Source organism: Myotis brandtii, unplaced genomic scaffold, assembly GCF_000412655.1.
Source record: "Myotis brandtii unplaced genomic scaffold, ASM41265v1 scaffold311, whole genome shotgun sequence".
NCBI classification, from domain to species: Eukaryota; Metazoa; Chordata; class Mammalia; order Chiroptera; family Vespertilionidae; genus Myotis; species Myotis brandtii.
The window spans coordinates 276,650-291,056 of NW_005361913.1; the positions used below are offsets into that span (position 1 = coordinate 276,650).

Here is a 14,407-nt window from a genome sequence, read left to right on the forward strand (position 1 = left end):
ATTGCCCCTAACTGCTCACCTGCCTGCCTGATTGCCCCTAACCACTCTGCCTGCCTGCCTGATCGCCCCTAACCACTCACCTACCTGTCTGATTGCCCCTAACTGCTCACCTGCCTGTCTGATCACCCCCTAACTGCCTCTGCCTCGGCCCCCGCTGCCATGGCTTCATCCAGAAGGAAGTCCTGAATGACGACTGGAAGGTCGTTCGGCTGTCTGGTCTAATTAGCATATTACGCTTTTATTATTATAGACAAGCATTTTCTCTAAATGTCTATTAGAAAGCACAGTGCAGAACTTTCTATAATAATGGAAATGTTCCATATCTGCACTAATAAGGTAGCTACTAGCTACATGTAACTATTTGAGCATTTGAAAGTGGCTAATGTAAATGAGAAGTGAATTTTTAATTTTATTTAAAATTAAATAAAACATGTGGCAAGAGGCTACCTTATTGGACAGTGCAGGAAAACATCTACCAAAATTGTGAGATCACAAACAAACTTGATCTATTTAGTTAGGCAATATAAAATATGCAAGGATTCAATGCAAAAGAGACCAAAGAGACCTGGGACTGAAATCCATCTCTATCACTTATTAGCTGTATGTCACGGGGCTACATATTTAAGTTCACTTAATTTTAGTTTGCCCATCTGTAAAATGGGGATAAGAACACTACTTTCATAAGGCTATTTTAAAGACTGAGATGAAACAGGCTTCAAACATAATAAGCACTATTAAATAAATGGCAGCTATTATTTTTAAATACATTTTCCAAACTCTTCATCAAAGTAATTTTTTAATTTTTAGTATTATATCATCATAGATTTTATTTCAATCTCTAGACATTAAAAACTGCAAAAAGGAAAACAATGAGCAAAAGGAAAAAAGAAAGCATAAAGTATTTTCCTATTAAGAATTAGTATGATCTGTATACATAACAGAGTCCACAAAACAGGAAATAGGATTCACACCAAAAAGTTACAATGTTCAGAGCCTTGTGACACAGATATAATTTTTATTACATCATCTGAACTAGCAGAATGTTTGAAAAGATAACAATGAAAAAAAGATCATGAACGATAGCAAAATATTCAAAGATCTTAAAATTCTTCACCATTCTGATATGCTTTATACACTATCCTCCCTAATCAATGTATGACTTCAGAAATAGTAAAGTTTTTTTTCTCAATACTGTAGCGTATAACAAATGCCTCATACAGTCATTTATATTTTGTGTATCATTTTAAGACCTGGAACTTTTATATTATTTTGATTATACTATAAGTACTTGACACATTTCCAAATATTTGTTGAAATCCTTTTTGTATATGATCATCCTTAACAGCAAATAATCAACATATGTTCCTAATGCAGTTTGTTTAAATTTCTTGCATTTGGTGAAAAACATGTATTTAAATAAAAATACTACAACTATAAACCTTTAAAGAATTATTCTACATAGATTCCTCTATGTTCTATTATTTCACAGCAATTTTTCTTCCAATTGGAAATCAGAACCCAATCCTCTGACATACTTATAGGGATGCTCTTAGGGAGACTTAAGACCTACTTATGTCTGTTAATAAGTGTTTCATGGTAACAAACAAATTGTAGGATTTGTGAAAATATGAACACTTCTTTACTTCTTGCATTATTTTTTTAGGTTTCCAACAGTCTTTAAGATCTAAGACAATGTCAAGAGAGAAAAATGGTTAAGAATTACTAAAATTTTGGACCATATGATATAGAAGATTCATTACATAAGACACTAAAATGATCAGCTATGTTTTTTTAAATGATAGTTCTACTTAAAAAGTACAATTACATTTTTGTTCCAGAAACTACCATGAATTATAATATTTAATAGAAATTGATGTTTTTCTTGCTCAGATAAAAAACTATAAAAGAGTATGCTGAGATTAAGATTAGAAAATTATTGAAATATTAAGTTGTGTCTTTGCTTTCACACAAATTTGCCCTACCTTACTTTCCCGAGAAACAGGCAGTCGAAATAATGAATCATTGCCTACATCTCCCATAAGGAAGTTTGTCAGACTATTGAGGGAGGTTAAAAAAAAAAAAAGAAATAAAAAGACAAGTCATTACATTGCTATGTCACAGGATTTACATTCAACATGTCATCCAGAATAATTTTTTTTCAATAATATCCTTAGAAATAAATTCCTAAGACTCTATTCACATAAACCACACAGTCACTTGCAAATGAATGCTGCCCCTAAATAGCTCTAAGACACCTTCAAATATAGTAATAAAACAACCCAGTACAAAGCTTTTCCAATGAGATCCTATTTTATATTGGTTAACACTTTACTTAACATGCATTTACTGAATTATGTGACGTAACTCTCACTGAGATACCTAGGCCCAAAATTCTTTAAATAAGAGTCCTCTACTTACATATTCCCAAAGGTAAGGGCCAAGGTTTCAATGGAAGAAAACACTTCTCTGAAGAGGTCATTTTTGTTTTCTTCATTAACATCTGTGAAGTTCACAGCTATAGGTAAAAGTTGGTTAAAATCAATGACAAAGAAAATATTTTAAACCAGATTTATATAAAGTCATTTAAACCCTTACAAATCTACCATTACTTATAGAATCATCAGAAAATTCAGAAAATGAACAGCTTAATACACAAAAAGGACACGATGTTTAAGTTCTTCATTTAAAAAAAAATCATACCAAGAAATCAGCTTCCACAAAAGTAACTGGCATTCCAAACTGACTACTCCATGTATTATATAATTTGACACATCTAAGAAGTGACTCAATATGAAATCAATCAGTCTTGGAGTCCCAGAGTCCATGTCATACCAGAACTCTCTCATTAAGAATGCTCTGTGCTATTTTCTCTTGCTTATTGCTTTATGGCATTTTTTTAAAAAAGCTAAACACACACTGTGGCTTACTTAAGTCAACATAAAATACATTTTTCACTATGAATTACCAATAACTGAAGTCTTATATACATTTGACATAGCATAAAACCTATATACAAAGCATAGCACATAAAAATACCCAAAGTTTTAGAAAATTTAAATTCCTACCTATTTATAGCCTTATTTCATACAGGCCTTTGGGCGCTGAGGTACATGTTAGTTAATAGATAGCTGTCTAATAGTTTATCAGAGGGATATTCTAACATTTTGAATTTTGCTAAAGCAAATGTGAAACAACTGAAAAAGGTTTCTTATTATAATTTCTATGTGCACTTTTGATAAAAATCTAGATACAATTTATCAGAACAAAATCTGAAAGTGGAATTAGCAATTTTTAAAAAGTAACCCACTCTAGTCAGGTTGAGTTTAAGAAGCAACTGGCTCCCTGTATCCTACCTTCCCTAGGATACTTGCCACCAATGGGAAGGTAGAGAAACCAAGTGGAGAGGAAGCCACTCCTTTGCCTTAAAACAGAGTTGTTCTTAAGTTTGGCTGCACATTAGAATTACCTAGGGAGTTTTAAAACCAAAGTCTGGGTCCCACCACCAAAGGTTCAGATTTCATAGGTCAGGGTGAAGCATAGATAGTTATTAAAGTTCCCCAGACAGGTGATTCTAACATATAATTAGGGTTGAAAATACTTGCTGGAAAGCAAGGATCTCTAAGCAGGAATGAAATAAACCCTAAGCCTGCAAACCTCATGAAATTACAACCAAGATTTTACATGTATAAGCCTTTGTCAAAAAGTCCCTATCATTCATCAGAGTCTTCTAAGTATCCCAATACAAACAAAAAGAAAAATCTAAGAACCACCATAATTGATTTTAAAAATATTTTTTGACTTCTGCTTTGGCTAACATGGAAAAATAGGCTTATACTTCTGCCTGAAAGAACTAAAAGAAACCCGTAACAAAATATATGAGATAACAGTTTTTAAGACACTTGCTATCAGGCAACAAAGTTCTAAACGACAAGAAACAAATGTGGTGAGCTCTACAATTGCCCAGCTTACTGCCTAATATCACACAAAGTAGATTTCTGAGCAAAGGAAACTTACCAGGGATAAAGAAGGTCATTTTATAATGATGAAGTCAATTTATCAAAAGGACATAATCCTATACATTCATGCACCTAATATAAACTTTAAAATGCCTGAAGCAAAAACTAATAGAACTATAATAAGAAATAGACAAATTCACAGTAATGCCAGAGATTTCAATAACGCTCTCAATAACTGACAGAAAACATAGATGGAAAATCAGTACGAATATGGAAGACTTCAACAATACTATCAGCCACCTTGACCAGATGGGATAATTATAGAACACTCCAACCAATAACAATAAAATACATTCCTTTCAAGTCCATGGTGAATATTTATCATAATATTGGCCATAAAACACATCTCAATGGGTTTTAAAGGATTCAAATCAGGCAAAATATGTTGTGACTAGATAGGATTAAATTAAAGATAACAGAAAGATTTCTGGGGAAATCCCCAAATATTAGAAAACTAAATAACACACTTCTAAATAACTCATGAATCAAAGAAAAGAAGAGATTAGAAAGTATTTTGCACAGAATGAAAATAAAACACAACTTATCAAATTGGTGAAAAGGAAGCTCAGGGAACACAGAGGGGAGGGATTACAAAGGAACATGCATTATCTGGACTGTGATGGTTTCAAAAGAATATGCATGTCAAACTGATCTAACTCTACCCTTTAAATATGTGCACTTTACTGTATGCCAATTATACCTCAATAAAGTTGTTTCTAAAATCTCACTGGAAAAATAGACTTTCAATGGTAATTTATCATGTATTAGGAGCAAAAATGTAAAGCCTACTCATATTTCCAAACTTTAACCTGTTAGACTTTAAAGAAAAGAAATACTTTATAATACTATCCAAAATTCTATAATTTTTCTTTCCTATAAGTATACTTTTTCAAAGCACTACTCTGATTAGGGGATTAAAAAAACAATTTTTAGTAGTGAAAAGGCAATTATTTGAAACATTTTCTTCCCTCATCTTCATCCCCACCCAAATGAGGTCACAGCCATCTAATGAAAATTCCTATTACTGTCCTTGCCTCCACTTCAAAACAGCCCTATATTTCTAATATCCTTTCTCTTTTTTGCTCCTCTTCAGTGTTCCAAAGAAAAGTCTTTGGCTCTTTTCCAATAATAAACTTTCCACTCTCTCCTGCATTCTCCAAAACCCTTTATCACCATCACTCTCCTCTCCTCTCTTGTGGCTTCACTTGACATGTTTTTGCAAATGCTACTGACATACACAAATCTTTCCTATGTGAAAAAAAAATCATTTTATCATATTTCTTCTTAAAGCTACAACCCAATCTAACATAACATTTCTTTACTACCAAACCTCTATAAATAGGTCATGACTGCATTCCATCAGGATTTGGCTTTTCATCCAGTTTAATGATTATCAAGGGTAAGAAAACTTTTTCTGTAGAGAGCTAGATAATAAATAGTTTAGACTTTTCAGACCATACAGTTTGTTGTAACTATAAACTCTGCCTAAAGGAGTCAAACTTAAACAAACAAGATACAATGATACACAAAACAAGTAAGAGTGGCTGTGTTCCAATAAAACTACTCAATAAAACAGGCAGCAGGCCAGATTTAGCCCACTGGTGGTAGTTTGCTGTCTGGGTACAGAATGGGCTCTGAAGCCAGTCCGCCTAGGTTAAATCCTAACTCTGTCTCTTACTTGGTTAAGTAACTTAACTGCTGTGCCTCAGTTTCCTCATTTATAAAACAAATAATATGTATTTCGAGAACTGTTGTGAAGATCGAATGAACTTAGAACAGAGCCTGTTACACAGAAAATGCTCAATAAATGTTAGTTAATATTTTCACTCAATACCACTGAGTAACACTGTTAACAATAACCTCCTAGTAGTAGTCAAACTTAGAGGCCTTTTTTTATTCTAAAATTTTATCCCATTCTGCAATGCTCAACAACTCTGCCACTTAATACGTATACAACCTTGGACAAACTTCTCTATGTTTCAGCTTCATTAGCTGCAAAACAGGAGCTGATATAACAATAGTATTGACTTCAACCATTTCTGGCATACAGTAAGAACATCCTCAATAATGTAAGCTATTACTACTACAAATTTTAAACACTTCCTTCCATCTTGAAGTATGCTGCTCTCTTAAAGCAATGTGGTATAGTAATTAGAAGGCTTCAGAGTTTCAGACCTGAGTTCAAATTTGACCTCTACTACTTCCTATGTCACCTACATTACCCAACTTCAATTCTTGGTATGTACAATGGCATATTATTGAAAGGAACAACAGAAAAAGTGTAAAGCACCTAGACAGAGTACAGTGCTTGGTAATTAGCAAACATAAGTATCCTCATGTTCTATATCTATCTATAGACAATTTGTACTTCATACAGTCGTTCCCATTCAGCCTGCATTTCTCACCCTGGCTTTCTTCTCTATACTAATACATTATCCCCACAGAACCTCGTTCACTCTCATACCTTTAAGGGAGTGAATTCTTAAACTACCTGTCTAGTTTTAACCTCTGAGCTCCAGACTCGCCTTTCTAATAGTCTGTTTTATATATTCCTTCCCCTACTTCCCAGTTTTTACCCACCAGCATTACAATCTCAACATGAACTAAACACTTTATCTTCCTTTCTATTCTGTCCCTCAAACCTAATCTTTTCCATACATTCCTTACTTCATTAGCTTAGCTTTCAAAATGCCTCTAAAATAAATTTCTTCTCCTTTCCATTTCCATTATTACCGATTTAGTTAAAAAGGTCACACTGTACCCCGTCTGGATTATGTAACAGCCTGATCATTGGTGTCTCTGTCTCTACTCTCACCCCACTATTAGTCCTTTTTCAAAATCTCATTAGCATTTTCATCCAAGTTCAAATACTTTTCTCCATTGGGTACCCTACTAAGTCTCAACAATAAGCACTAAGACACAATGAGTATATCTAAGAAATCACATAAATAGCTTTCATACTTAGACCTATTAGAATAGCAACTTTCAAACTTTTTTTTTACCAACACCTCAGTAAGGAAAACATTTTACATCATGCGAGTATATCATATTCACATAATAGTTACCTGTTATGTAAAGTTTTTGAAACAGCCTTAAGTCTTATTCAATGAGTGTTGCATTCTGATTTTCCTGTTCTATTCTCTTTCATACTTTAAAAAAATGATGGTCACAGTCCACTAACTTGATGTCATAAAACAGGTCTGAAGTTTGAAAACTACTGAATTAAAAGATATAATGGAAGAAAAATTTCACCATTTACAGAGGGGGGGAAATGCTGAGGCAAAAAGAACTACAAAATTTACAAAATGAAAATTTTTAAGTTGTTTCTAAAACAAAAAAAAATTGAAATGAAATGCATACTATATTCTCAGGCAGAAATGCTAAGTACATAAATTCTCTTTAATTTAATTTAAATCACTCTCAAAATACCAAGAAATTTTTTGGAACTAGACAAGCCAATTAAAATATCTTCATAGAAAAATAAATCCTCAACAAAAAGAATAATGGAAAGAGGAGCAACCCTTAACAGATAATAAAACATACTATAAAGCTACAACAGAGACAGTGCAGTATTGGCACATGACTAAACAAATCAATGGGACACAAAAAGGACCAGAAATAGATATAAATATGTGTGACAGTTTAGTGTATTTATGATAAAGATGACATAAAAAATCAGTAGGAAAGATATGTTATTTGGTAAATTAGCTAGACATGGAGATACTCTAGAACAGTGGTTCTCAACCTTCCTAATGCCACGACCCTTTAATACAGTTCCTCATGTTGTGGTGTCCCCCAACCATAAAATTATTTTTGTTGCTACTTCATAACTGTAATTTTGCTACTATTATGAATCGTAATGTAAATATCTGATATGCAGGATGTATTTTCATTGTTATAAATAGATCATAATTAAAGGATAGTGATTAATCACAAAAACAATATGTAATTATATATGTGTTTTCCGATGGTCTTAGGCGACCCTGTGAAAGGGTCGTTCGACCCCCAAAGGGATCGGGGCCCACAGGTTGAGAACCACTGCTCTAGAACATATCAAAGACTTATTTAATAAATGACACCATAAAAACTTTAGAAGAAGAAACAGTGGAGAATGCTATTATAATTTGAGAGCAGAGAAGTCCTTCCTAATTCCTAAAGCCAAAAAATCATACAAGAGATTGATAAATTTAAGTGTAAAAATTAAAAAAAACCCACGCAAATGAAAAGATAAAAAACAAACTAAAGAAAATCTTCAAGTTATATCAAAGATTAAGACTAATTCCACTTACACAGACTTTGTACAAATCAATATTTAAAAAAAGACCATCAATCAGGAAAAAAATGGGTAAAGGGTCAATTGACATAAAAGGATGTACAAATGGTTCTGAAACATATAAAAAGATACCTGAATTCAAAATGCAAATCAAATCTACACCGATATACCAATTTTTACTGTAACTAGATATACAAAGATTGGGTAAGAAAGCTTTATAACCAACTCTGTTGGCAAAGGTACAGAAAATCAGCCTTGTCAGCACTGCTATCAGAAGGGGAAACCTCTATGGAGGGCACTTTGACAATGTCCAAAATATAAATGCACACACATTCTCTGATCCAGTAATTACCTATCTAAGAATTAACACTGAAGCATTGTATGTAACAGAAAAAAAATGAAAACAATCCAAACATCTATTAGTAATACATTGGTGAAATAAATTACAGTACATCAATATAACGGATTATCATGTAGCTTTGAAAACAATAAAACAAACAACAAAAGAGTAAAGAGACCCTTCCTTTATGTATAGATAACAGAATAATAAGCAAGGAGTAGAATGCTATGATTTGTGCAAAAAGGAAGATAAAAAAGAAAACCTATTGTATTTGCTTATATATGCATAATAAGATACACAAAAAAACAATAACAACTGTTGCTTATCTAGGGAAAAGAATGGGTGGCTAAGTAAGTATCTGAAGTAGAAAACTTCACCATTAAATACTCTTTTACACTATTTCCATTATCAACTGTGTAAATCAGGGTGAGAAACATCCGGCCTGAGGGCCGCATAAGGCCTGAAAAATCATTTGATGTGGCCCTGTATTAGGGCTGAATTAAATGTTTGACAAAATATAGCAGATTAATTTTTAAGATGATAATTTTGTATGGCCCGGGAATGATGTTATAAATATCCAAATGGCCCTTGGCAGGAAAAAGTTCCCCACTCTTGATATAAATAAATTGCCTATTAAAAATTAATTTTTCAAAACAGAAAGAAAACATGATGCTTCTCTAATTTTAGATATGTTAGTAAAGCTTATTTTTCTTTTTCATTTGCCAAATTTTAAATATAGGCCAAGCACAGATCATGAAAAATTTCTATTACAAATGAGATTTAATTTACATTTCAAATGAGACCAAAATAATTGTAAATACTAATGAAAATACAAATACATAAGTACATAATCAATTACTGCATGCTGAAGATGTCTTTATCTACTTCAAAAATAAGCTGTATCTATCTCTCTTATCATATTCCAAATATTTCATCAGACTGAACTTCCTGCTTGGAAACAGGAGGAGACACAGGAAATACAAATCACTACTAGAATGAATGGGGAAAAGCTAAGGATTTTTCTTTTAAAGTTAATAAGAGGTAAATTTCACATTTAATATACAAAATAAGAGGAGTCAGATTTAATTTTTCACTTATTATACTTAGAAGTGGAGGGATTTCATGCATTCAAACCTGCAGTAACACAGACAAGATTATACCTCTCTTATTCTAAAGTGGTTCAGTATTTATATGTGATTTTTTTAACAGTTTGTTATATTTGCAAAATGCATTGGACAGTTAACATCTCCAACGCAAGGTAGGTCATAGTTGTTTTCTAAATGTAATCAGGGGGTCATGGCAAGATATTTTCCACATTCTGACACTTTCTGATACAACAGTTTTCCTTTATCTTCTTCTTTTTAAAATAGAAATAAAAATGTGCCTTATATATTTTTTAAAATATTAAAGTAGAAAGCTTATGAAAAACACTTAGACTGACACAAAACAGACATTCAAAAATGGTTTCTACCACCCCCATGACTGTCCAGAATTGGAAAACTAAACCATCATCAAAAGAAAGAATTAAATAGGCTCTGATTTGACCTCAAGAATAAGAGTGTGTGTGTGTGTGGGGGGGGGGGGGGGGTTTTTTAAAAAAAAAAACAACAAATACCAAATACAACATAATTTTTAAAGTTTTCTAGTCTCTAGTTTCATGGAATCCTATTGAACTAGAATAAGTTTCCCAACAAAGTAATCTTTTAAATTTCATCAAACACAAAAGTAAAATCCTAACAATAATCCCAAGGGTAAAGACAGTCATAATGGGAAATAATATTCAAAAGACTACTTTACCACCAAAAAAAAAAAAAAAAAAAAAAAAAAAAAAAAAAGGCAGCTGAGAGGCCACTTTCTTCAAGTCTGTTTCTGGAATGTGGACACCAACCATGCACAAGCACACTCCTTCCCCAGGACATCCTGACTGCACACAATAGCTACTGACAACAATTGAATGAACTGTGGTTGCTATTTCCAAGCATGGAAATTATACTATCTATAGACACAAATTTCCCTATCTAAGTTAAGTTAAGTAGCACTTATAAACAGTCTATTTAAAAACAAATGTGGTTATTAAGCAAATTTTTAAAAGCCACAACAGAAGTTATCTATTTACTTTTCCCCCCCAGTACTTGAAATACAGAAAAAAGAGAACCACACAAACAGGACAGGTCTATGTCAAAAGTAGAGGAAGCAGTTCTTAAGTACGGTATAGACCAGGGGTGGGCAAACTTTTTGACTCAAGGGCCACAATGGGTTCTTAAACTGGACCGGAGGGCCGGAACAAAAGCATGGATGGAGTGTTTGTGTGAACTAATATAAATTCAAAGTAAACATCATTACATAAAAGGGTACGGTCTTTTTTTTTTTTTTTAGTTTTATTCATTTCAAACGGGCCGGATCCGGCCGCGGGCCGTAGTTTGCCCACGGCTGGTATAGACTGTTTTATTGAAAAGATTTTTTTTGCTCTTCCTGCCTCATCCCTTGACACTTGCCATTTGCCCTCTCTAGATATTACGGTGTTCACCAAGTATATATCATATTCTTCAACATCCAGAGTTCTTGTACAAGAGCCTTCTATCAGTCTCCAACACCACCCTCTCGCCCAGTTAATGCCTACTTGGCCTTTGAGAGGCAGGACAGGTAATTCTGCTCCACAATAAAGCCTAGGCTTTCCTTTCCTTATTCAATCCACAGGGAGTCGCTTTTTATAGTTACTTTACTTGGATTCACATTACCTATCAGTGACACTTAACACTGAAGATCACTTCTTAGGACCTTGCACTTTTAAATTTCATGACACCTTTCTCCAGATCATCTCCTTACTTTTTAGGTGTTCCTCTAGTTCCTCTATCTTCTGTCTCTGGGATCTCATACTCAGTCCAATATTTATTCTACACACACTGAGCTGGTATAATCCTCTTCCATCACCACTTAAATATCAACAACTCTCAAGTCCATATCTTCAACTCCAAATTCCAACTTAACCCCTCATATTCAACCTGTGGCATATTTCATCAAATCAACACCCATCCCCTCTTCTGTAACATCTATAATTGTACTTTGCCACATTCCAGCTTTTGCCGTAGATCCTGTTAATCCTCATCTAGCTCATTATTTCTAACAATCTCCTAGATTAACTCTGTGCCTCCAGTCTCATTTCTTCTCCAATACTCCCTTCACCCTCAATCCTTCTTATGTACTTCAGCCCAGATTAACAAATTCTACTACTATGGGGCAGCAAGTCATTTAATCAGAGGATAATGTCCCAATTCTTGATTCTTTTAGCACATGCTTTTCACACACACACACACACACACACACACACGCGCGCGCACACACACACACACACCTTACACTTTACATAATGTCCAAATTAAGTCTTCTTTTTCTCCATTTGGTTCCCTAGTTTAAGTTTAGTCACTATAACTTTTCTAACACCAATTGTCCTCACACAAGGATGTTTGGTATACTAATAGCCTACTTCAAAAGAATATGGACACTTTAAAAACTCCAACATTTTAAACATCATTTGTGTAGTTTATGTTAGTATTTTTAAAGTGTTTTCTGCCAAAAAAGTTTTTGTTTTAAGAGAAAGAGTTTTAGGTATGACAGTGGGAATATTAAATATAGAAGTACAAACATAATCCCTATTAATACACATCATACAATTGTCACGAGAGGAGATGGCTCTGTAGTGATTATGAATGAAAATGTGTCCCTTGGATTTTTTTTGCCCTCACCATCCCACTTTTAATAATCTTTCTTACCTTTTACTTTTGCAGTAAGCATTTCTGCAGCATTCTGAAGATCAACAGAATTGAGGTTCTGATGTTTATTCATTACAGACTTTAAAACACGGAGAAGTTCATCCAGACGTATATGAATGACTTCTTTAAAACAGTCTTTAAAAAAAAGAAAAAAATTAAATTTTATTCCAAAACCAAGTTTCAGGAATCTAAAGTATGAAAAATCATTCTGAAGCATATTTCAAGTAGAAGCATTGGTTCCAAAATTTTTGCCTACAAATACTTTCCTTCTTTTCTCATCATTGCAATTATATATAATTTATACATATAGCCTTCAAAAAATTTTAATCATTTTTTTTCATTAAGGATTTCAAGGCTCTCACAGTTATGGTCAATTTTCACTTTTCTCTGCCTAAAATATGCTCTCCAGATTTCCCTTAAGGAAACTTTATACGGTACCATTTTTCCTGTCTTTGTGTTTTTATTCTAATATAATTTTTAATATATATGGTATGAGAGTTTGTGAGATATTAACCAATATTTAAGAACATATAATCTATCATTCAAACCAGAATATTCTAGCCAGTGAAAACGAGGGTGCTAATCATAGTCATGACAGCACTTATAGGCATATTCCTAGGTCACCATTCCAGGCAAACCAAAAAGTAAAATCACCCTGTAACACTTAAAACCCCTGAAATAATCCTCAAAAGTTTCAAAAAGACAACCACCTTAAATACAATACTCTGAGGTAATTTTCCTTTCTGCAACCTTACAGAGCTCTAGTCCTATCTAATAATAGACAAACATGGTAATTGACCATACCTTCGCTACACCTCCCATTGGCTAATCAGCACGATATGCAAATTAACTGCCAACAAAGATGGCGGCTAATTTGCATACTGCAGGCAGGGCGGGACAGCGCAAACTGCCAGCGCGCCACCATCCAGGGCAGGCCGGCCGCCCAGGACCCCATCGGGGGGTCCCGGGGTGTCAAGGCACGCCCGTCCCAGAAGGCCCAGAAGCTGCCTGATAAGGTAGTAACTCTATCAGTAAGCACTCTGAAAGTCAGTGGCATAAATGCACCAATTAAAAGACAGATTATGAGGGTGAATCAAAAACAAAACCCACTTTAAATATGAAGCTTTCTGATAATCAGTGACTCTGAGAATTTTTCTATATGTCTCTTGGCCATTTGTATGGTGCTTTGGAGAAGTGTCTATTTTTGCTCATTTTTCTATTTAATTTTTAAATATGTATATATATATATATTGATTTCAGAGAGGAAGGGAGAGGGAAAAATAGATAGAAACATCAATGATGAGAGAGAATCATTGATCAGCTGCCTCTTGCATGACTCCTTCTGGGTATCAAGCTTGAAACCTGAACATGTGCCCTGGACCAGATTTGAAACTGGGACCCTTGACTCTGCAGGTCAACACAATATCCACTAAGCAAAACCAGCTAGGGCTGCTCATTTTTCCAATGGATTGTGTCTTCCTTTTGTTAAGTTGTATGAGTTCCTTATATATTTTGGATATTAACCCTTTATCAGATGTATCGTTGCCAGTTATGTTCTCACATACAATGGGCTCACTTTTCATTTTGTTGATGGATTCTTTTGTGGTGCAGAGCTTTATATTTTGATGTAGTCCCATTTGTTTATTTTTTCCTTACCTTCCTTTGCCTTAGGAGATGTATCTGCAAATATATTTCTACAAGAGATGTCTGAGATTTTGCTGCCTATGGTTTCTTGTAGTATTTTTATGGTTTCATGTCTTACATCTAAGTCTTTTGTCGATTTTGAGTTTATTGTTATTCATGAGGTAAGTGGATGGTCTCGTTTCATCTTTGTGCATGTATCTCTACAATTTTTCCAACAACACTTATTGAAGAGACTGTTTTGACTCCATTGTATGCTCTTGCCTCCTTTGTCAAATATTAACTTAGCATAATGGATTGGGTCAGTTAATGGGTTCTCTGTTCTGTTCCATTGATCTATATGTCCGTTCTTGTGCCAGTACCAGGC

At 33.9% G+C, this 14,407-nt stretch overlaps 1 protein-coding gene across 2 annotated transcripts in view; it reads right to left on the reverse strand.

Annotated features, from left to right (window-relative positions):
- The window catches only part of ARHGAP29 (Rho GTPase activating protein 29), a 61,232-nt gene that overhangs the window by 32,390 nt on the left and 14,435 nt on the right, over positions 1-14,407 (reverse strand). For both annotated transcript variants that reach the window (XM_014542678.1, XM_014542677.1), the window contains exons 2-4: positions 12,400-12,534; positions 2,419-2,515; positions 1,983-2,055 (exon numbers count right to left, since the gene is read on the reverse strand). In XM_014542678.1, the coding sequence (XP_014398164.1) occupies positions 1,983-2,055; positions 2,419-2,515; positions 12,400-12,534 (305 nt within the window). The remainder of the gene's footprint in view (positions 1-1,982; positions 2,056-2,418; positions 2,516-12,399; positions 12,535-14,407) is intronic.